The sequence below is a fragment of the Telmatherina bonti genome (genome assembly GCF_933228915.1).
Source record: "Telmatherina bonti genome assembly, chromosome: 19".
NCBI lineage: Eukaryota > Metazoa > Chordata > Actinopteri > Atheriniformes > Telmatherinidae > Telmatherina > Telmatherina bonti.
Genome location: NC_136617.1, coordinates 7,162,654 through 7,184,034, shown reverse-complemented (window position 1 = coordinate 7,184,034; position 21,381 = coordinate 7,162,654). Strand labels below are relative to the sequence as shown.

Here is a 21,381-nt window from a genome sequence, read left to right as displayed (position 1 = left end):
AGGCGAAGTTAGCGGCAAACTTCCGTTGTGAGATTTTCAAATTAAATTCCCAAAATGGAAACCTGCTTCTGTTTCTACTGGAGGAAACGAACTGTCATTTTATTTTGAAAAGAAAACTGTTTATGTGGTCCTTAGCAACATCCCGAGCTTTACCTGAATGAGGAGCAAAACACAAGTGATCTGCTCTCTGATTGGCTCGCCGTGTTGCCACCAAACGTTGTTGGTGTCGCAAAGCACAAACAATGAAAATATATTTATGTTTCTATATATAGACAAAGTTTGTTAAAAATAGTTTAGATAAATGTGTTTCACGCGTTGTTTCTAAATAAAGAGTTTATAATGAAATGAAAATGAAAGGAAAGATATTAATAATTATTAATAATTAATTAATATTCAGAGAATGTTCACAGAAAGAGAACGAAATTACAATTTAAGGAGAAAGCTACAATTTATAAAGCAAAAAGTAAGAATAACAATGAAAAGTATGTGCATATCAAGCTGTGGAGTGAACAAGCTGGATGAAGAGTTAAAGCAAAGCAGAAACAAATATATTCAAAAAGAGGTACAAAAATTTCATTTAGAAAAAGTACATGGATGAGGGATAAAAAAAAAATGATATAAGGAATTTTATCAGTAGATGGATATTTATGTAATATTTTGTAGATATGGGTATATGTATGTATGTAGTATATCTGTGTGGATGTGTTTATATGAATGGAGGTACATGGAAGTGTGTGTGTAAGTGTAAATATGTGAATGTAAATATAGATAGTAAATTGAATAAGTATGTTGTGATGTGCAGCGACAGAATGGAAAAATAGAGGAGTAGAAAGGGGTGGGAATACCAAATAAGTGTACACCTCTTCTCACTCCTTTTTCAAACTCCTTTTACCTCATGATTTTATTTAATTATCAAATTGATGAGGAATTATTATAATTATTGGTATTAATATTAATGATTATTTTCTTAATATGTATATGTATGTATATACATCTGTGTATGTACATAGGTATGTACGTATATTTTTCTTTTATTTTTTTCATTTATTCAAAATAAATAAACAAAAACTAAACTAAATACTTTATTAATCCCCAAAGGGAAATTCAATATTGTAGTATATAATAATTAACTAGAGGAGGTCTTGTTCTGGAGGCTGATGGCTGCAGGCAGGAATGATCTTCTGTATCTTTCAGTCTTACATCAGACCTGAAGAAGCCTCTCACTGAACACACTTTGCTAAATATTTGTTCAGCCGGAGTTTATTGAGGCTCCAATAACATTGAGGTGCAGCCTACTTGTTGTTTACATGATCTTGTGAACCCTAATTTACAAATAAGATAATAAATTTAAAAAAAAAATTATAAATAGTAATCATTTAAGTGATCTCAGAATGGATTAAATAACATGTCATTGATGGGTGGAAAAATTATGGGATGCAAAAAATAGCATGTAGATGAACTCACATGCGACATGATTTGGTGTAAAAACATCCAGAGGAGGATGGTTGGCTCAGAAGTGAAGATGGGAGGGGGTTTGCCACACAGTAAAAGACTGACTGCATGAATAACGATACTGAAAATGTGAGGCTTCAGTTGTTCATGTTATTCATTCTAACAGGAAAAGAAAAATAAATAAAAACTAATTCACAAGAGCCAGAAAGCCCCTCCTCATTTAGGATGGACTGAAGTGGAGACTGGCCTCTGATAGACTGGCGACCTGTCCAGGTGTACCTACCCCCGCCTGATGACTGCTGGGATGGACTCCAGCTTCCAACGACCCTGAATTGGACTAAGCAGTTTAAAAAAATGGATGAGTGAACGAAATAAAAACTCTCCTGTCATCAATCTGAGCTTCTCTGTGGAATTAAAAGGGCATTTCACACACTGGGCTATAACGACGCCCATTTCTCTAAACTGGGTCTCATGCTGCCATGTAAGCTGCAAATACATCAACTATGGAAAACATACCTGCATGGTGACTTTCTCTCCATGATCTTCTCCAACTTCTACTCATCCAGCTACATAACATGTCATCATGGGACCCTGCAGTCTGTTTGCAAATTCACAATGAACAGGTTTATCTTTTTACATGATGAAATATTTATACTATCTGAAATAAAATCACATTTTTTTGTCAGAACATAAAATTTTGCAGCATTTGAATGATTATTTTCCACCTCTTCTTTGCTGAACGATAACATCACTTTCACAAGCTCGTACCCGTAACAGGCTTCTTTCTGCTGCATGAATCATTGATGTAGATGTAAACATTTACTGACAGATGGCAGTAAAAAGGAAAACAAGAGGATAAACGACATAATTTCCACCTCTTTCCTCATTAAAGCTTCCAGGGCAGATGAGACCTAAATCCATGCTGCACTCCCTCCTCCTGTATTCAAAAGAAGGCCCATCTTACCAAACAGCAGAAAAAAACTCCCACACAGACACCCTTTAAGGGCAAAAGTCAATTTTAATAAAAATGACCATATAACATTTATTAAAATCTAATAAAATTACAGTTTTTAATCTACGTTTCTTCGGGCCCGTGTTGTGGGGTACCAGGTCCCATTGTTGAAAATAAATACATCTCATCATGATCGTGGACTGAATTACCTTCCTTTTCTTTTCCTGTTCTTCCTATAGACTGGTCAGCCCTCCCTCGAGCAGTTTGTCACAGTGAAGCAGATAAAAACAAACAAAAGGGTCGTACACATCCAACAGCAGGAAAACATGATCTGAAGCCACAGGAGGGTTTAAAAAAAGTCTACAATGTGATGTTCTGATTTAGCCCCACACATTGGAAACGCAGCAGGTAAAACATGACTAAATAGTTTTTTTTTGTTTAAAAAAGCAGCTCAGGTGCCGAGGTGTGCGTCATGCCGTGAGGAGACAAAACTAAAGGTTTCCAACGTAGTGTTTTTGGTCAGAAAGGAAAATAAAAAGAGACTTCTCCTTAAGTTAAAATCTGTCCCTTAAAAAGCAAAAGTTTAAAAAGTTTGGGAGTTCTGCTTCTTCGGGTCCAGAGGTAAGACGCGTACAGGTAAAAATAAATTACAGCGTGTGGCCAGAGGGGGCGCTGTTGTCCAGAAACCACATGGCGAATCTTTAGTTTCAGTTAGTTTGCGGCATTTGCTGAATAACCGGCAGGTGTTGACGTCATTTTTCACCTTCGTTAAAGGCTGAAAAATGCTTCATTAAACCTGGAGTACAGAATGGGAAGCATGAAGACAACAAACTGGATGTTTCTTCATCGTGAGAGACTGAAACTTTTCAGCGGATCCTGGTTAAGAAACAACTTGTGTTCCAATCTACAAACTGACCGTTTGATATACTGATTATTAAATGTGGACATGATGATGTTCAAGTAGGCAGACTTGGTTCCGGATCCAGGTTGACATTTTTTCCAGTTTTGGTGAGCTGCCGCTGGTGAAGGAGAAGCGATGTGAATCCTCCGATCCAAGTCCTGGACTACAAGCCTCCCACAACGTGCAGATGTTTCCTTAAGGGTGTCAGCTTGAACGCGGTTACAGGTAACAGACTGTGTGTGTGTGTGTGTGTGTGTGTCCTGTGAGAAGTTCTCGCAACACTCTGATCATTATGCAGAATTTAAAAACATAAAACCCCCCACAGCGATCACAGACAAACAGAAAGAGAAACCATTTTTCCAACAATACTGTAAAGTTCATGCGCTGTGTGTGTGTGTGTGTATGTGTGTGTGTGTGTGTGTGTGTGTGTGTGAAGCAGTGATCTGGTAAAATGCTGCTTAACTTAAATTAAAACCAGCTGGAATTGATGAAATACATTCAGTCTCTTTCACACTACCGGCGGGAGAATCTGTTCTTGAACGCTTTGATAGTTTTGGCCATCATGGGGGCGATCTCTGCGGGACAAAGGGAGAAGATCGTCAGGTCTGAAAACATCAGAAATCTTCCATTAAAGCAGAAGACGGAGAGCACGACTCACTTTTTACTTGTGGCTTATCTCTGGCAGCGTGTCCTCCTCCTCCTCCACCACCTCCTCCTCCTCCTCCTCCTCCTCCAGGTGCTGCAGAGCGAGATGAGCCTGCAGTCGCGTTGAGCTGGGAGGAAGAGGAGTGGCTCGACTCAGCAGAGTAATCTGTCATCGCTGGTCTTACTCTGATGGAGACACGAGGAGAAGTGTTTAGGAAAGACAGACAGACAAATAAATTCAAAATAAAAATGTATAAATTGAAATGTTTAGTAATTTTTAATATAAAAATTATTTAAATTATATATAAAAATATCATAAAAGTGATTGATAAATTTAAAATCAAAGTGTATAAAATAGAAATGTTTTAGAAGTGTATAAAATATAATAAAAATGATAGATAAATCCAAAATCAAAATGTATAAAACAGAAATGTTTTGTAATATTTCTATGTAGAATTATTTAAATTATAATTAAAAATGTAAGTGATAAATTCAAAACAAAATGTATAAAATAAAAATGTTGAGCATTTTTTATATTAACATTATTTAAATTCTATATGAAAATATAATAAAAGTGATAAATTAAAAATAAAAATGTATCAAATAGAAATGTTTAGTAACATAAAAATGATTTAAATATATATAAAAATATAATAAAAGTAGAAACTCAAATAGACAGAAATAAAATAAGGGAAAAAAATGAAGTAAATATATAACAAGGGAAAACATGTAATTCTTTCCAGTAAAACAAAGAGAAAAATGAGGCGTTTTTATCATTTCTATGTTTAGATGCTGTAGTTTTACTGCAGATTATGCTGCACTGGTTGTAACGCCGGAGTTAAAACGTTGCAACGCCTCCCTGGTTTGCGCTGTAAAGTTGTCCTGAAAGAGGGACAATGTTGCAGAAAGTTGGAGAAGCTTTTCTCTCCACGTCATCTGAGAGTCTGCTCAGTCTGTCGAACGCGATGCATCCCAGCGATCAGGGCGACGCTCAGACTGTGCTGACCTGATGGGAGCAGCAGCTGCGGTGGAGGCGGCCGTGGACGAACCGCTGGTGGTGCCGAACCTCTCCTGCCGGCGGCGAACGTCGCGCGGCGGCTTGGCCACAGAATTCACATACGCCATCTTAACCTGCCGCCCTGCAGGAGGAAGAAGACACACACACACACACACACACACTCAGAGTCACCGACGCTGATGTGAAAAACCTGAGACCCAACCACAGGAAGCTCCTCCTGCCTTTGGGCTTGTTGGCGTGTGCGGACGTGATGTTCTGGGTGAGCAGCCTCAGACGCTCCTCTCGCTCGTCGTGCAGCCTCAGGTACATTTCCCTCCACGACTCGTACTCCTGAGGAGACTCCCGCTTGAAGTCACGCTGACAGTGGCGCATCCACAGCTCGTCTGAATCCTCCGTGAAACACTGCAGAAAGGCCACGCAGAATGTCACAAAGATGCTGCTTGGTAGGTTTTTCTTTTTACGGCTGAGACAAACCTGGTTGCTCTGCTCGATGCGGTACAGCTGCTCGGGGGTGCATCTCTCCAGGACCGGCTGCAGGATCTCAAACGGAACTCCCCCCACCTCAGCGATGGCTGAAAGAGCAGAGGAGGGGAACATCGTCACGTCTGGCCAGCTTCCATCCTCAGTCACAGCTCTTTGTATTTACAAACAGGAACGACTGTTCGGCGCTGTCGGCCCGCCGTTTAACCTGCGGGAACTGTCAGCGGTAGAACTTCCTGAGCGGTGTTTTGTGTTGCTTCGTGCTCTGGTCTCAGTGTTACATCCTGGGTAAATGTATTTGGGTTCGTTCTGTGGTATTGCAGCTCTACGGCCCTCCAGGTGCGTCTGCTGCCACCTGGAGGGAGGATCAGCAACTGCAGCCACTTACAGTCGATGTTGTTCTGCAGCACGCGGATGCACTGGTCATACAGACTCATCATCTTGGGTAAGTAGGCGGTTTTGGATCCAGAGTAGACGACCATCTTGGAGTTGAAACGCTTCCCAGTGAAGCCGGCGTCCTCCTCATCGTTGTAGACGGGACCTGAAAGTGGCGACAGAAGGCAGTGACAGTCAGGGACCAGCGTTTAGATGAGCTGACAGCCGGGTTCCTTTGCTGTTTAGCGGGTGCATGTGAGACCTGAAACGTTAAGAGACTCAGCAAGAAGGAAACTTCTTAAAGTGCCAGACGCCTGCAGCTGCAGAGGGAATCAGAAAGACTTTATTTCCTCTGCAGTGATGGACTGTCTGAGCTGCTCTGAGCTCCCAGCTTCGTCTCAAGCAGCATGAAAAGCATCGTGCTGATGTGTGTTTGGAAAAAGTAAAGACTGATCGCAGCTTTAACTTTCGGCAGAGTCCAGGTCTTTACCTTTGCGTCTCTGAGGGGACAGCGGAGGGGAGGGCAGAGGTCTGTAGTTGGGCTGAATCGCTGGCAGAGGGATCTCAGGGAGGGTTGGAAGAGCTTCAACAACCTGCAGAGACGTAAAGATGAACTTAAAGGCGTGATGAGAATATCAGACACATCTACAAGCAAGAGCTTCCTGTTAGACAAGACTACCATCGTTCATCTGCATATTATAACTTTATTAGTCATGAAAACAGCGTTCTGGGGTGAAACTGAGCATCAGAATGAGGAAGAAAGGGGATTTAAGTGACTGAGATCTGCAGTTTTAACCTGAACTGATAGAATAAGAGCAGAATGAATCTCTGAGAATGAGAGATGTCGCTGTTTTTACGACGTGTTTGCTGCTTCTCACCCTCCTGCGTTTCTCTGTCGTTGCTGCAGCGGACGACGAACCGGAGCCCGAATGAGGCCTCTTGCCGCTCTGAGCGCCGTTCGCCTTGCTGGTTTTGGAGGAGGAGGAAGAAGAGGAGGAAGAGACGGGCGGAGGAGTGCGGGTGTGACGGGAAGACGACGTGGAGGAGGCGGAGTGAGACGGTCGGCTGTGCGATGATGAAGACGGTGCGGGCTTCTTCTTTTTCTTGACAGACGTCGGAGCGTCGTATGTGAGGAAGGACTCGAAGGACATGGTGGGCGCTTCAAACTCATCTTCCTCCTCCTTAGACGAAGAATCCTTTGGTGCTCGTGGTCGCCCTGGAAACACAGGTTAGAGGTGGATGACGTGGAGATTTATGTGGAAATGACTCATGTTCGTCAGCGATAGAGGTTTTTCGTCATTTCTGCACGGCGCTCGCGCCACGCTCGGTGTTCAGAGAGCCTGGATGTGCACGGTAATCTCCAGAGTCGTCAGGAAAATGAGAACAATGCCAACGAGGTGTTGCAGGTCCGACAGGAGAGAAGTCATGTTAACAGTAGGGGTGGGAAAATCGAATGGAAAAATCGGAAATCTGGAGTTTATTCTTCACAATTTTAAAATCAATTTTTTGTGTGAAAAAAAATCAGTTTTTTTCAAATAAATAAAATGAATGCACTATTAAATTTTTGTCATTTTTATTGTTTTTATTGATCTTTTAACGTGTCTTCTTGGCATTAAAGCAGCAGAATGATGGTCTGGCTACGGCGTTGTTTTTTCCTCATTGAAATGAAGAAAAATGACGAGCAAAACAAGTTTTTTACATCTTTTTTTTGCTTTAATCTACAAAAATCAGCAGTATTGGAGAATTGTGAGAGTCACAATTTAAATCGCATCGACACCCAAAAAATCGGAATCAAATCAAATCGGGACAAAAGCATATCGTCGCAGCCCTACTTATCAGGGAAGAGGTTTTCCTGGCTTTCCTGTGAGGAAACACCAGCCGCAGCCTGGATTCGTGCGGTTGGCCGTGCCAGCTGGAAGCCTCGACCCTGGCAACGGTTCTGCAGCTCATTTAGTCTCTGGTTGGCCGTCTGATGACTCCAAACACATCGACTGTTCCCCGTCTGTGGACGCGACGGGAAAGCTGAGAGCTGAGTAGAGGTCTTCAGCCGGGACAGTGACAAGGTGAGGACTGGTCCCCTCCATGTTTACACGATTTAAAACCTCCCAGAGGCCTTTCTTCAGCGATTAAAGATGTTTAATTCAGCTTATTGGGCGGGTTTGACGATCTCTTTCCTTCAGCTTCTTCAAACCCACATCTAAGTGAGACGCTTCGCTGGAATTTAAAAAAGAATTAATGTTTAATCTGATACAACTGAACTCTTCTGGCCGTTTTTGGTTGTCAGTGAGGTCACTGAGCTGTTAAAGGAATCAGGTCGGAGCATCGCTGACATCTGGTGACTCAAACTGCAAACTGAATCCCATAAAAGCTCTGGCTCTGCAGGTTTTAGAGGTTTCTTTGCTCCAACACACCAGATGCAAATCGAATGACTCCTCAGCAGCTTTGTGTCAAGTTCTGTCCAATCATGTTGCCCCATAAATCTGCTTGTGGTGCTTCAGCAGCAAACAGCCAAAACCTGCAGGACAACGACCATGACTCCCATCAGGTTTGTCCCTTCTGGTAGTCATGGAAACTCTGGCTCTTTTGGCTCCTAAACGACTCCTGTAACAACAGGGCGGGGTGGCTTGGTGGAGGGATGCTGTTTCTGACATCATTTGCTGACGATAAAGTAATAAAAACAATCATTTTATTCAGAAGGTCACATTCATTTAGTTAGACAATCAATAGTCAATCGTGGAATAAGAATCAAAGTTCTTCCTTCACTTCTTTACATCTTCATTTCCTTCCTTCTGGCCGACAAAAAACCCCCCCAAACGGCTCCTGTCTACCTTCACTTCTTCATCCAGAGCTACAATCCCTCTCCACAGTTATGTTCTACCAGTAAAGACGCCTAGAAATACCACCACCAGACATCATTTATACGTAGACGCCTCATTGAGTGCTGGAGAGCGAACCAGCGTTGCCGCCATCTTGGATGGGTCTCTGCTTTCGAGTCTTGCTGCAGAATCAACGTAGTTGATTCTCGTAGTCGGCAGCGTCGATACGAGCTGACGTCCTACTGGACTCACAGCCGTCTGACCAGAACTTTCCTCTGATCTTCCTACTGTCCGACGTCTTTGTTGGGACAGAACAGAATCTGTCCAACTTCCACTGACGAGTCCAAGATGTCTGCCAGCTCTGTGAAACATTCTGCCTGTCGGACATGAAGGAAGACGGCTCCGGGACATGAGAGACGTCTGACACGACATTTTCAGATCATTTTTCTCCTTTCTGGAGATATTATTTGGAAACACAGAGAGGAAGTCTGTGTTTTATCTGCAAGAATCAGCTAAAAATCAGCTAAAACAGCAGGACAGACTTTACCTCTACGTGCCTTAACCCTTTCACTGCCTGCTCGACCGTCTGGCAGAGCAAACTTCTCAGAGACAATGATGAATCAGAATAAAATCCCATTACTCTTCCCAGTTCGGACTATTTAACTCGTGTTTTTATGTGATTAACTTTAGTCTCTACTGTTTGTTTGATCGTTGGAAGAAAAACAAACATGCATGTTCTGAGAGAAGCTGTCAGCTCTGCGCTGATAAAACCAGCAGTTCTTCTGAACCAGCAGGAAACAGACTGGAAACCAGCGTGATTTCTACCGGCTGGCACTTTGCTGGTGAAAACACTGATGAATCGGCGTGTCGCCGTGGTAACTTCCTGTCTGCAAAATGACTCAGCGACACTGCAGATTATCTGGAACAGGATGTTGCATCTGCAGATGGGTTCCGACTGATAAAACGGATCTGACAACTTCGGACCGGTGAATTTATATCAAGAGTAGTGATCACTCTCACCTTCATCTCCTGCCTTCTTCTTCTTCTCTTCCCTCTTGCTGTCGTGTGCTGTGGACTTCCTGCTGTGCTTGCTGGACTTCTGGACTGGACTCTTCTGTCGTTCTCGGTCTCCACTCCGTTTCTTTCCTCCTCCTTCTCCTCCTCCTCCTCCTCCTCCTCCTCCTCGATCACTATTTATCTGAGTGAGGTGCTGCCGCCGCTCTTCATCTCTGTCCCTGTTTCGGTCACCATGGTGATGGTTCTTGCTCGGCTCTTTGCTTTGTTTGGGGTGGCGGACCTCTTTGCGAGGAAGAGGAGGAGGAGGAGGAGGAGGAGGAGGAGGAGGGCTGGGTTCAGGCTCATGCTCTGGGCTTTCATATTCGTCTGACTGGTACCCCCCTCGCTGTGGGGGGCTGTACTGGTCTTGCTGAGGAGGTGATGGTGAGTAGTTGGTGTGATACCCTCTTTCCTCCTCCTCCTCTTCCTCCTCCTCCTCCTCCTCTTCCTCCTCCACGTAGGATGGCTCCTCCTCTGGAGAAGGTTGCCGATAGCGTCTGTGGTGCCCTGCGCCGCCCAGCTCGTGGCCTACAGACTGTGGACGTGGGTGGGAAGCCTCTCTGACGTGACTGTTGGGTCTACGGAGGAGGAAAGATGTAGAAAGTTTAGTTGTCATGGATACGGCTCATCCCGCCAGCAGTCAGACTTCTTTGCTGTTTGTTTAGAGAGGTCTTGGTGGATGGATCTCCAGCTGAGTGAAGTGTTTCTCTGCCTGGTTGTCATGTTTCAGCCTGTTGTTGCTGCTGCTGCAACCTTTTCCAGATGTGCTGCTGCCTTCAGATTCAAGTTAAGCTCTTATTTTCCATAAAACAGTAAAACGTCTCAGTTCCAACATCTAAGATGCTTTTTATATTCCATTAGGAATAAAATATGAGTTTATGAGGTTTGCAGATGATTAAATTCTATTTTTATTCATTCTTTTTTGGAAATTCTGGTTGTATTTTATGCAAATTTCTTGTAAATTATAACAAATTTGAATTAATTTTGCCTCCTGTTCCAGATAAAGAGATGAGTTTTACGTGAAGGGTTTCTAAAGGAGCAGTCTGAACGTTGCTCGTCTTAAACGGGCCGATGCATCAGTATCTGTCTGCATGTGGAGGCACAGGTGTGCAGAAGGTACCTGTCTGCAGACTGAGGAACCAGTTTTTTCCATTTGGCGACGAGGCTCTTTGCCAGCTCTCCAGCTGCTTCATGTTTCCTGAAGGAGTTCACAGTTTTCCCGACTCCAGTTTCCTGTGGAAGAGGAAAAAAACCACAACTGTAAGAAGATCTACAGCGAAAGATCATCACATGACAAGAGTCTGACATTCAGGCTGCAAAGATTCACTTTTGCAACAGTTTCTCCAGCTCAGCGGAGAGATTTGGTCAAAAACAAGTTGGGTTCTGCTGGTTGCTGCAGCAAACTGCTTCCCTCCCGGGAGGTACGAGCCGTTTGACACAGCGCTACCCTACAGCGCTGCCGTCGTGGCTTACATGATTCTCTGCAGCCTGAACAGTTTCTCACTGCAGCGTTACTTCCTCCGAGTTCTTCCCTTTTCACCAGCATATATCCCAGTTGCAGGACTTACCACCAGTATGTCCACAGTCATGGGCAGCTCCCCAAGCCTTTTGAGGTTCTTCAGCAGCTGGAAAATAAACAAAATCAGCAGTTCAAGTAGGATTCTTCCAAAAAAAAACTTCTTTTATGAAGGCGAAACAGTCACATGGAGCAATTTATTAAGATATAAACGTGACTGCATGTTTTTAAATCACTCAAATGGCCCTTTTTGGCCTGTTAACCTCAGACCAAAGGACCTCTCTTCAGTAGCTATGAAATATTCAGAAAAATACTCTTTTATCACATTAAAAGGCAAACTTGATACACATCAGTCAGCTGATAGGAAGGTGTGGTGCTGAGGATGCTGCTGCCTCTTAATTAATGTAATTTCAAGATGTTCAGATAAACCCGATGACTCCAAGCATCTTCCTTAACCCTTAAAGGAAGAATGTTAGTAAAAAGATAAATAATTTCCATGCAGGAGAGCATATAAATCAACGTCTTGAGTTGTTATTTTAGAAGCAATAAAGAGATTTTCAGATTTTATGCCATCTAATGTCCGACTTCTGTATTCCCATCTAACTTTAACAATGACGCTGCATTCACCTAACCTTCAGAGGAGAGAAGTTAAAACTTATTCTAAGTTCTAATCAACTTTTCTGCTTTGCTAATAATACAAAATCTGTGAGTTACAGATCACTTCACATAAACAATAAATCAGCTGGAAAGACTATAAAACACTTTGTTCAATAATTTACATCCTGAAAAGCAAAAGTGGAATCTAACAGGAGCTGTAACTGAATGCAGAAACACAGTGGTAGGCAGTAACAAGGGATGGGCGATGGCAGTTTCTTCCCTGATACCAATGCCGATACCATGCCGATACCATACCAATACCATGCTGATACCATGCCGATACCATGCCAATACCATGCCGATACCATACCAATACCATGCTGATACCATGCCGATACCATGCCAATACCATGCAGATACCATGCCGATACCATGCCGATACCATACCAATACCATGCTGATACCATGCCGATACCATGCCAATACCATGCCGATACCATGCTGATATCAATGCCGATACCATGCTGATACCATGTCGATACCATACCAATACCATGCTGATACCATGCCGATACCATGCCAATACCATGCCAATACCATGCAGATACCATGCCGATACCATGCCGATACCATACCAATACCATGCTGATACCATGCCGATACCATGCCAATACCATGCCGATACCATGCTGATATCAATGCCGATACCATGCTGATACCATGTCGATACCATACCAATACCATGCTGATACCAATGCCGATACCATGCCAATACCATGCCGATACCATGCCGATACCATGTCGATACCATACCAATACCATGCTGATACCATGCCGATACCATGCCAATACCATGTCGATACAATACCAATACCATGCTGATACCATGCCAATACCATGCCGATACCATGTCGATACCATACCAATACCATGCTGATACCATGCCGATACCATGCCAATACCATGCCGATACCATGCTGATACCATACCAATACCATGCTGATACCATGCCGATACCATGCCAATACCATGCCGATACCATGCTGATATCAATGCCGATACCATGCTGATACCAAAGCGGATACAAATGCCGATTCCAACACCGACATCAACGCCAATACCCACGCCAATACGAATGGTGACACCAACACTGATACCCACGCAGATACCAACACGATCTCTAAATGTGTAAACACAATAAAAATAAGATGAAAAGTAAAATAAAACTAATTAGATTATGTTAAATAGATTGAATGAAGTTGAAAGAACTGAGCTAAGAACCAGGGAATACTAAGATTATGTGACATGGGAGGCATGGAAGGAACAAACCAGGGCTGGCTTTCACAAATATTTTTTTTTCCCTACAACCTGCAGAAGTGACAGTGGTACAACAGCGGTACTGCAATATTTCAACAAGTATCTAATCCAATATGACTCGCAGATATGGAAGTATTTAGGGAGTATTTATTTGCCAATCCCGAGAAACATGGACTTTATGCTCCAACAAGTCAAAGAAAATCTAAGTATCTGACAACAAACAGTCCGTCAGGTACTCTGTTTTTCTAATAAGTTTGCTTTTATGTGTGAGTTGCAGGATATTTACTGGGTCTTCCCTCAAACCATAACCATACCAGAGGTATACATATATATATACACATATATATGATTAAAATGTTTGATTAAAATGTGATATATTGAATTCACTGATAACTCAGTTTTTTCTGATACCACTCATTCGGATATGGTACAATTTCAAACTAGATATCATATCAGACATAAAAACAACATAAAACAGGATGAAGGACATATATTTGCATTAGAAAGCCAACCACTGACGGCATGTGGCCTCTCTTTGCAGCTCCCATGTTAAGACGACCAACACGCATCACCATGTTCAACTGAACAAGACTGGATGTTTCGATGAATAAAAAAAAACCAAAAAAACAAAGTTTAAGTTCAGGTCACTTCGTATGTGCGTACTACAAAGAAAAGTCGATAACAGGCTGAAAGATGTTGATTCCAAGGTCTCCTGCAGTGCAGGAAATCCATCCGATCCATTTTGGCATTGATACACCGTTTAGCTGGCATACAACCTCCTTCTCTGTAAGATCAGCCTGAAAACTTTGTGATAAACCCATAGACCGTACATGAGAGATGGATGGAGCCTTCAGCGGTTAAAAGTGAAGCCTATGCATAAAGCTGCAGTTCCTCCTTCATCCACTAGGGGCTGCAAAACAGAACAAATCCCCATAGACTCCCATGTTAAAAAAGACCAACTTCACAGCAGAAATAAACATGTTTACAGCAGAAATAAACATGTTTACAGCCTGGTACAAAACACATTTTAGGTTTAATAGGACAGGTTTACCTTCAAGACAACTGTGGGGGGAGTGTAATTTTTTCCGAACTCACCCGTTTAAAAGTAATTTGATCTTGAAGTTCGGCATATTTAGGGGCGTGTCCTTTTGATTGACAGGTACCCGATCTCCCGCTTCAAGTAAGAACGTAGAACAACCGTGGTTTTTAGCCGGTTAACAACGTGACTTAGCTTTAGCCTGCTTACCTCTGTTAGCTGGTTAGCTCCTGTTATCTCCGGGTTAGCTCGATTAGCTCTTAGCTACAGAAAGCTCGGAGTTCGCTCGATGTCAATCATCCACCATGACGCTCACGCCCCCCTCTCAGCTCCACCTCTTTGCCCATATTTGTATTTTCTGGGCGAGACGACACGCATGCCCCTGCCAAGATGGTGATGGTAGGAACCGCCCACCGAGCTTCAATTCAGCTCTTTAGAAACCTACGGGTGATGTCATGGAGGCTCCGCCCATCTTTTATATACAGTCTATGGATGAACCGTGTGGTTAGGGGTGTTTTCTATCCCTTAGCTGTGCTGATGCACTGAGCTTGTCCTCTCTCCTTTTTTTTTCATGTGTAAATTAAATTTACAGCATTAAAGGTGTCTTTAACTTGCATTTCTCTTCTCTCTGAGCAGATCTCTCAGGCTAAAAGTTGCAGACCAGCAGGTCTTTCCTGCCGTCTCCTCCCGAACCGCTCGAGGCAGACGGCCGCACATAAAGCTGAATGAAACAGTCTGGTACTCATATATACTCTCACTTACTCTGGATATCTGAAACTTCCTTGCCAAATCTAAATAAGACATTTAGGTGGATAAAACAAAGCAAATGGAAACTATTCTACATGTTCTCTCTAAATAACGTCTCACAGATGATGGCTGTATCCACGTTTAATCCAGAGGAAATGTTAGCTCTAATGGCTGCTGTGCAGATGTAAACAACTAATCCTGAGCAACACGGCGTGGAATAAAACAGCTGAGTAGACATTAATGTAACACAGAATAATTCCCTTCAGAATGACAAAAAGAAAACTAAAGAAGTTGCTCTGTTGTGGAGCGGACTCGCATCGCGTCTCTGATGAGAAAATCCGCCAGGTGTTCTCATGTTAACGCTCAGGTGAACAATGGACCATCTGTTCTCCTGGAAAGATCAAACTGACCTGCAGGAAGACAAAGAACAGAATTTCCTTCCTTCCTTTGGTCTTTCAGCGCCAGGAAAGAGTCTTCTTCTGTTTTCTTGTTTCTGTTCTGTAACGTTGCACAAAGCTGAAATAACATATTTCACCATTAAAGTCGGAATTGATCCGTTTCACAGAGCGAGACTCCGGCGAATCTTCCATTCTACCGCTTCATCTCATCCCCATGATGCCTTTTGGAGCGTCACTGGGTTTTGTTTGCATTTTTTTTAAATAAAAATCTTCCTGTGATATTAAAAAATGAGGAACAGGTTGCTCGGGTCCTCGGGTTCGCTTGTATGTCGTATGACAGATATGCTGAGATCCATGGATGCGTTTTGGTACTTTTCTTCGCTTTGCCAAGCTAACAGCTGGGATGGATAAATCGACTGATTTAACTGGTGAGATAAACAGACAAAAAGGAAGAATGACAGCGGTCAACAAAAAGGCGACGACCCCACCCTAACGCCCTCATCTGTGTCCCAGGTTAGTATGCACCTTTACACGCTTCTATACATGCACACGCCCAGTCACATGTGAACAACCGCCTCTACAACACACATAAAACACACACTAATACACTGTGCACCTCCTCCTCATCTACTACAGTTGCTTTTCGTACATTTCTGTCTGGACCCTGAACGCAGCACGGCTTTTCTTCTGAGTATTTACTGGGATTTTCACACAAACCATCTCCAGGGTTTCCAGAGGTCTGAAGAAGAAAAAATATCCAGTTGTTGATGTCAGAGGAGACAGGACAGATGGTTGGAGATGGTAGAACGACAACAGGAAGTCCAGTAAGCACTGGTTACAACCATGATAGACACAGTAGCATCTCAGGCGGTGCCATCGTAAGACAGGATCAGAATTTGATGGAAAAAACGTGAAAGCTTGGATCCATCCTGCCCTGGATTAACGTCATCTTGTTCCCCTTCAGACTGAGTCCTGCTGCTGATCATGTCCATCTCTTTATGAGCACAGTGTTGCATCTTCTGGTGGAGACTGCACCATGTCAAAGCTCACATCATCTCCATCATGACGGGGGTCCAACCAAATACGAGCTAAGTGGAGCTAATAAAGTGGCCACCGAGTGTATACAACATATATATTGGTCATCTCCTTCGTGATCACTATGTGCAGGTATACCTGAGCATGTTCACTGTGAATTAGGGCTGGGTGATTACGATCTGGGTTTCCAACAATGATAAAAATAAAAGGGTGTGATTATTTTTCTCTCTGCAGTTTCCTCTCCTGCTGTCTTCAGCTGCTAATCGAGCGTCTCTGGCGTTGCAGCGCTGTGCTGTAAACTCCTCCCACAGCCGCTTTGCTTTCATTCAGACACTGTTGCCAACTTGGAGACTTTCTCGCTAAATCTGGAGACTTTTTTTGTTAAAAGTGACAAATCTAGCAGCTTTTACTGGAGTTATTAGAGACTTTTCTGGTGTTTTGGCGACTGACTTGAAGGCACATATTGTTCTGCAGTTATTGTAAGGAAGGAGCAGCGGGAGCCTCTCCCGTCCTAAAGCACTCCCAGGCGGCCAGTCTCAGTCGGCTCCGGCTGCAGGTCAATGTAGAATAACTGCAGTAGGTTGTGGAAGTTCACCTAAACATAGTTTATACCATTGTCAGTGACAACTGGCTGCATTATTTTCCTATACATAGTTCGGCCAGTTAAACACTGTAATATCCCTCCGTTACGGGACGTTACCATAGCAACACGTTAACCAGCTGGTTCAGATCAGCCGTCTTTTAACAGGTGAATGAGAGAAACGTGCTGCAGCCTGACAGCGGTTGTTTGGTATAAAACGTACATCCAGGCCAACGTAAAATAGTTCCTATATAAGCGGTAAAAGCGGATTAAACAACTCGGAACCGTCCATTAGACGGTTATAATGCACGACACGGAGTCTAGAACACCACGACGCGCAGCGTTGTTTATAAATACTGGATAATTGTGTTAAATAATCCAGATCTCAATTTCCGTCAAAATAATCGAGATTATAATTTTTGTCATAATTGAGCAGCCCTACTGTGAATATAGATGAACAGAACAATCTTGTTTTCTGCACTGGTTGAACCTCTATATCTGAGTACTGTGTGAAGACACCCAAAAAGCCTGTTGCAACCCGTTTCAGTGTTATATACTACCTCAAAGTCATCTGTACGCTTTCTGATCATCCTGGAGATACAACTGGATGGTTTGCAGTACGGATAAAAAATGAATATTTTGGATTTAATTTTTCTACACATCATTTTAAATTAGTTTTATAACTTAATCTGAAAAAAATGGAGAGCCATTTAAGCTACTACATCATGTAAAATTCAAGATATAATACAATATGTTTTGGCTATTTTTACATGTTGTAAGTAAATTGAACAGATATGTGTTAACCAGAGCTGTTGGCGTAATAATGTTACTAAATAGATGGAGAGAGGAGGGGGTGTTGCAGGTCGGTCTCTCTGACTGTCTTTAACTGTTATTAGTGAAACCAAATCTTCCAGAAAACTGAGATTCATTCATTGCTTTGCAGCTGTCTCTGCTGCAAACTGCAGCTTATAAACCCAGTTTTCACCCTGGAGGCTCAGTGATGTGGCAGAACTGTAGTAAAACCTCAGATGTCTGTAGTAAAACACCTGATTTGTTGTTCATAGAAAAGTATTTCATTTGTGAGTCGTTTCTGCCCATGAACCCCCACCACCACCCAAAGCACCACCCTCGCATCAGCACCGCTTTGTTCCACATGAAACAAAGGCGAACCGAGACCTTGTTTACCTCCACCTGCACGCTTAAAGTTTCCAGTAATTAATACAGCAAAGCTGGTTTTCCTGCACAGCTGTGGTCCTGTTCCAGAACCCCCAGCAGCGGTGTTGCGTTCAGGCTGCAGCCGCTGATCTGTCACTTCTTTCAGGCTAGACGGCGGCTAGCCGGACGGCTAACGGCTAACTGACCCCCACTTCGCCTCTCAGCACATTTATATCGTGACTGTTAGTTATATTTCACATTAATTATTTAATTTCTGCTGGTAGTTGCTGTTACAAGCTGACATGATCCGCTTTGCGGCAACAAACCAGTTAAACAGACTGGTTATAACAAGTTAAAGCCACCTAATTATCATGACGTCTAGCGCGATGCCTTCACGGACTGTCGGAAATGTTTAGACTTAGCGTACAAATGTTATTTTTTTTCTTATCATGGATTCTAAAATTTCCATCAAGGCATTGGATATATCACTGCGCACATTTCGTATATTTAAAATGAGGGATAGCTTGAAACACAAAAAATTTTCCGAGATCTTTAAAACACACATTTGGAATTTAGTTTAGTCATATTTTATACAGTTGTGCTCATATTTATTCATACCCTTTTATTAAAGAAAGAATAAAGAGCTGCCAGTAAAATAAGCTGAAATTGACTAAAGTAAAAAGAAATAAACAATTTATGAAAATATTACATTATTTTCTAATTCTGGTTCAATGGAAATATTTTTTTTAAGAAAACAAACAAATTAGATCATTTATTAAATATTATATCACTCTTAAGCTAATATTTTGTTGAACAATCCTGTAATGTTGACAGGTATTTTGTCCCACTGTTCAACAGAAAAGTCTCTAATTTGTCCAGGACCAATTTGTTTGTTTTTGCTTTCATCGACTCAATTAAATGAAAAAGTGTCTTATATTACGAAATTACATTTTTGCAAATTTTTAGTTATTGTTCTTTTTTAAGTCTCCAGTTATTCGAGTGACTGTTGTAAATTCAGCCTGTTCTTTAATGACTGTATATATACACATACATACATATACATATATATGTGTATATATATATATATATATATATATATATACAAATATATATATATATATATACACACACACATACATATACATATATATATATATATATATATATATATATACACACATATATATATATATATATATATATACACATACATACATATACATATATATATATATATATACATACACATACATACATATACATATATATATATATATATATATATATATATACATATACATATATATATATATACATATATATATATATATATATACATATATATACACATACATACATATACACATATATATATATATATATATATATATATATATATATATACACACACATACATACATATACATATATATATATATATATATATATATATATACACATATATATATATATACACATATATATGTATATGTATATATATATATATATATATACACACACATATATATATATATATATACACACATACATATACATATATATATATATATATATATATATATGTATATATACATACATACATATACATATATGTATATATATATAGCTTGTTATTATGATTAAAACATATTTTCCAATTATACAATGTCCATCATTAATTTATTTTATCAACAGTTTATTGATCTTTTCTTAATTCTATCTATGAGAGTGGTGTTTGTTTACTTAGAAAAACAAGCCTGTTGTATACAAACATGGGTGGAAGTTTAATGTTACCCACTTATTGTTAAAAATAAGATACTTAGATAAGTATTTACCAAACAAAGCACTAATTATTACTGAAAATGACTGTAATTACCACTTAACAGAGTCTCATTTATACATGTTTACTAAACCTGGACTATTGAGGACAATATTAATCCAGCTCCAAACCTCTGACTGCAGTTTATCATATCAGTGAAATTAATCCAGCTCCAAACCTCTGACTGTAGTTTATCATATCAGTTAAATTAATCCAGCTCCAAACCTCTGACTGTAGTTTATCATATCAGTTAAATTAATCCAGCTCCAAACCTCTGACTGTAGTTTATCATATCAATTAAATGAATCCAGCTCCAAACCTCTGACTGAAGTTTCTCATATCAGTAAATGTGAAAAGTTTATCCTGTTTGACTGATTCCAGTTTGAAACTATTCTTCCGTCAATGAGTTGCTTCAGGGTGACCATCCCAGCAGAAACCCGCTGACAGCTTCTCTAATCTGGGGAGTTCTTGAGACCGGAGCTAGACACGGTCCCTGAACGCAGCATTTAAAAACCGTTGCAATAAGCTACAGATTCCGCGGATTTGAGATTTTTTCCGGCTTTGGTTACATTTCAGGACCCAGTCGGTGTGAAACGTCGAATCAGTTCGTGCCATTCGGAGGAATCGTTACCTTTCGTGGCTCTGGATTGTCCAGAATCCGGGACTGAAGTCTCTCCACTGTTTCCAGCAGTTCCTCCGCCATGTTTACTGCTGGCAACCTATCGCCCGGAAACGGTTTCATGGTCCGGACTGCAACATGGAACGACATGACATGAGTTCCGCTGGGTCATCTTCTCCGCTACGTCAGAATGACGACACTAATAACGATAAATGAATAAATAAATAATAAATAAATGTGTCCTGTTAATCACTGATGCAAATTTGACAAGTTTGTAAATAAATAAGTTTATAATAAGTTTGCTTCAATAAATAAATACATAAATAAATAAATAAAAGTCTCCTGTTAATCACTGAAGCAAATTTGACAAGTTTGTGAATTAATAAGTTGATATTAAGTTTGTTTAAATAAATAGATAGATAGATAAATAAATAAACAAATAAATAAAAAAAAAAAAAAGAAGTGTCCTGTTAATCAGTGAAGCAAATTTTACAAGTTTGGCTAGCGCATTTTATGTATAAAAGAATCCAAAGTGCTTTTTGTGTGTGTGTGTGTGTGTGTGTGTGTGTGTGTGTGTGTGTGTGTGTACAGAATATGAAATATTATGAGTGTTTATATAATACATATATAAATATATATTTCAGTGTATCATAGTGGCAGATGACTAACTGATGTCCACTGAAGTGGATCATTTACAAATATACCATCCTCACCATACGTTTATTATAAAACAGCCTTTAAAAAGGTTTCCATAGTAATTGACATGATGCATTGAACTATGAATCAGCAACTAAATGTTCTGGGTCATGGAGAATTTGTTTCTAAATAGTTCTCCTTATCCCACTGTTTACATTTTTACATTATGAG

At 41.0% G+C, this 21,381-nt stretch overlaps 1 protein-coding gene across 2 annotated transcripts; it reads right to left on the bottom strand.

Moving 5' to 3' along the window:
- Positions 1–2,456: 2,456 nt before the first annotated feature.
- Positions 2,457–20,637, bottom strand: eloa (elongin A; the record flags this gene model as incomplete). 2 transcript variants are annotated; one of them, XM_079258621.1, is made up of 12 exons in its annotated part: positions 2,457–3,880; positions 3,964–4,136; positions 4,957–5,089; positions 5,190–5,370; positions 5,443–5,540; positions 5,837–5,989; positions 6,314–6,416; positions 6,702–7,039; positions 9,660–10,273; positions 10,816–10,928; positions 11,264–11,320; positions 20,527–20,637. In XM_079258621.1, the coding sequence occupies 12 exons, from the start codon at positions 20,635–20,637 to the stop codon at positions 3,819–3,821; spliced, it is 2,136 nt and encodes a 711-aa protein (XP_079114747.1). In that variant the 3' UTR covers positions 2,457–3,818. The 2 variants fall into 2 exon arrangements, with proteins under 2 accessions (XP_079114747.1, XP_079114746.1); XM_079258620.1 differs by having other exon boundaries at positions 5,190–5,540.
- Between the last annotated feature and the right edge of the window lie 744 nt (positions 20,638–21,381).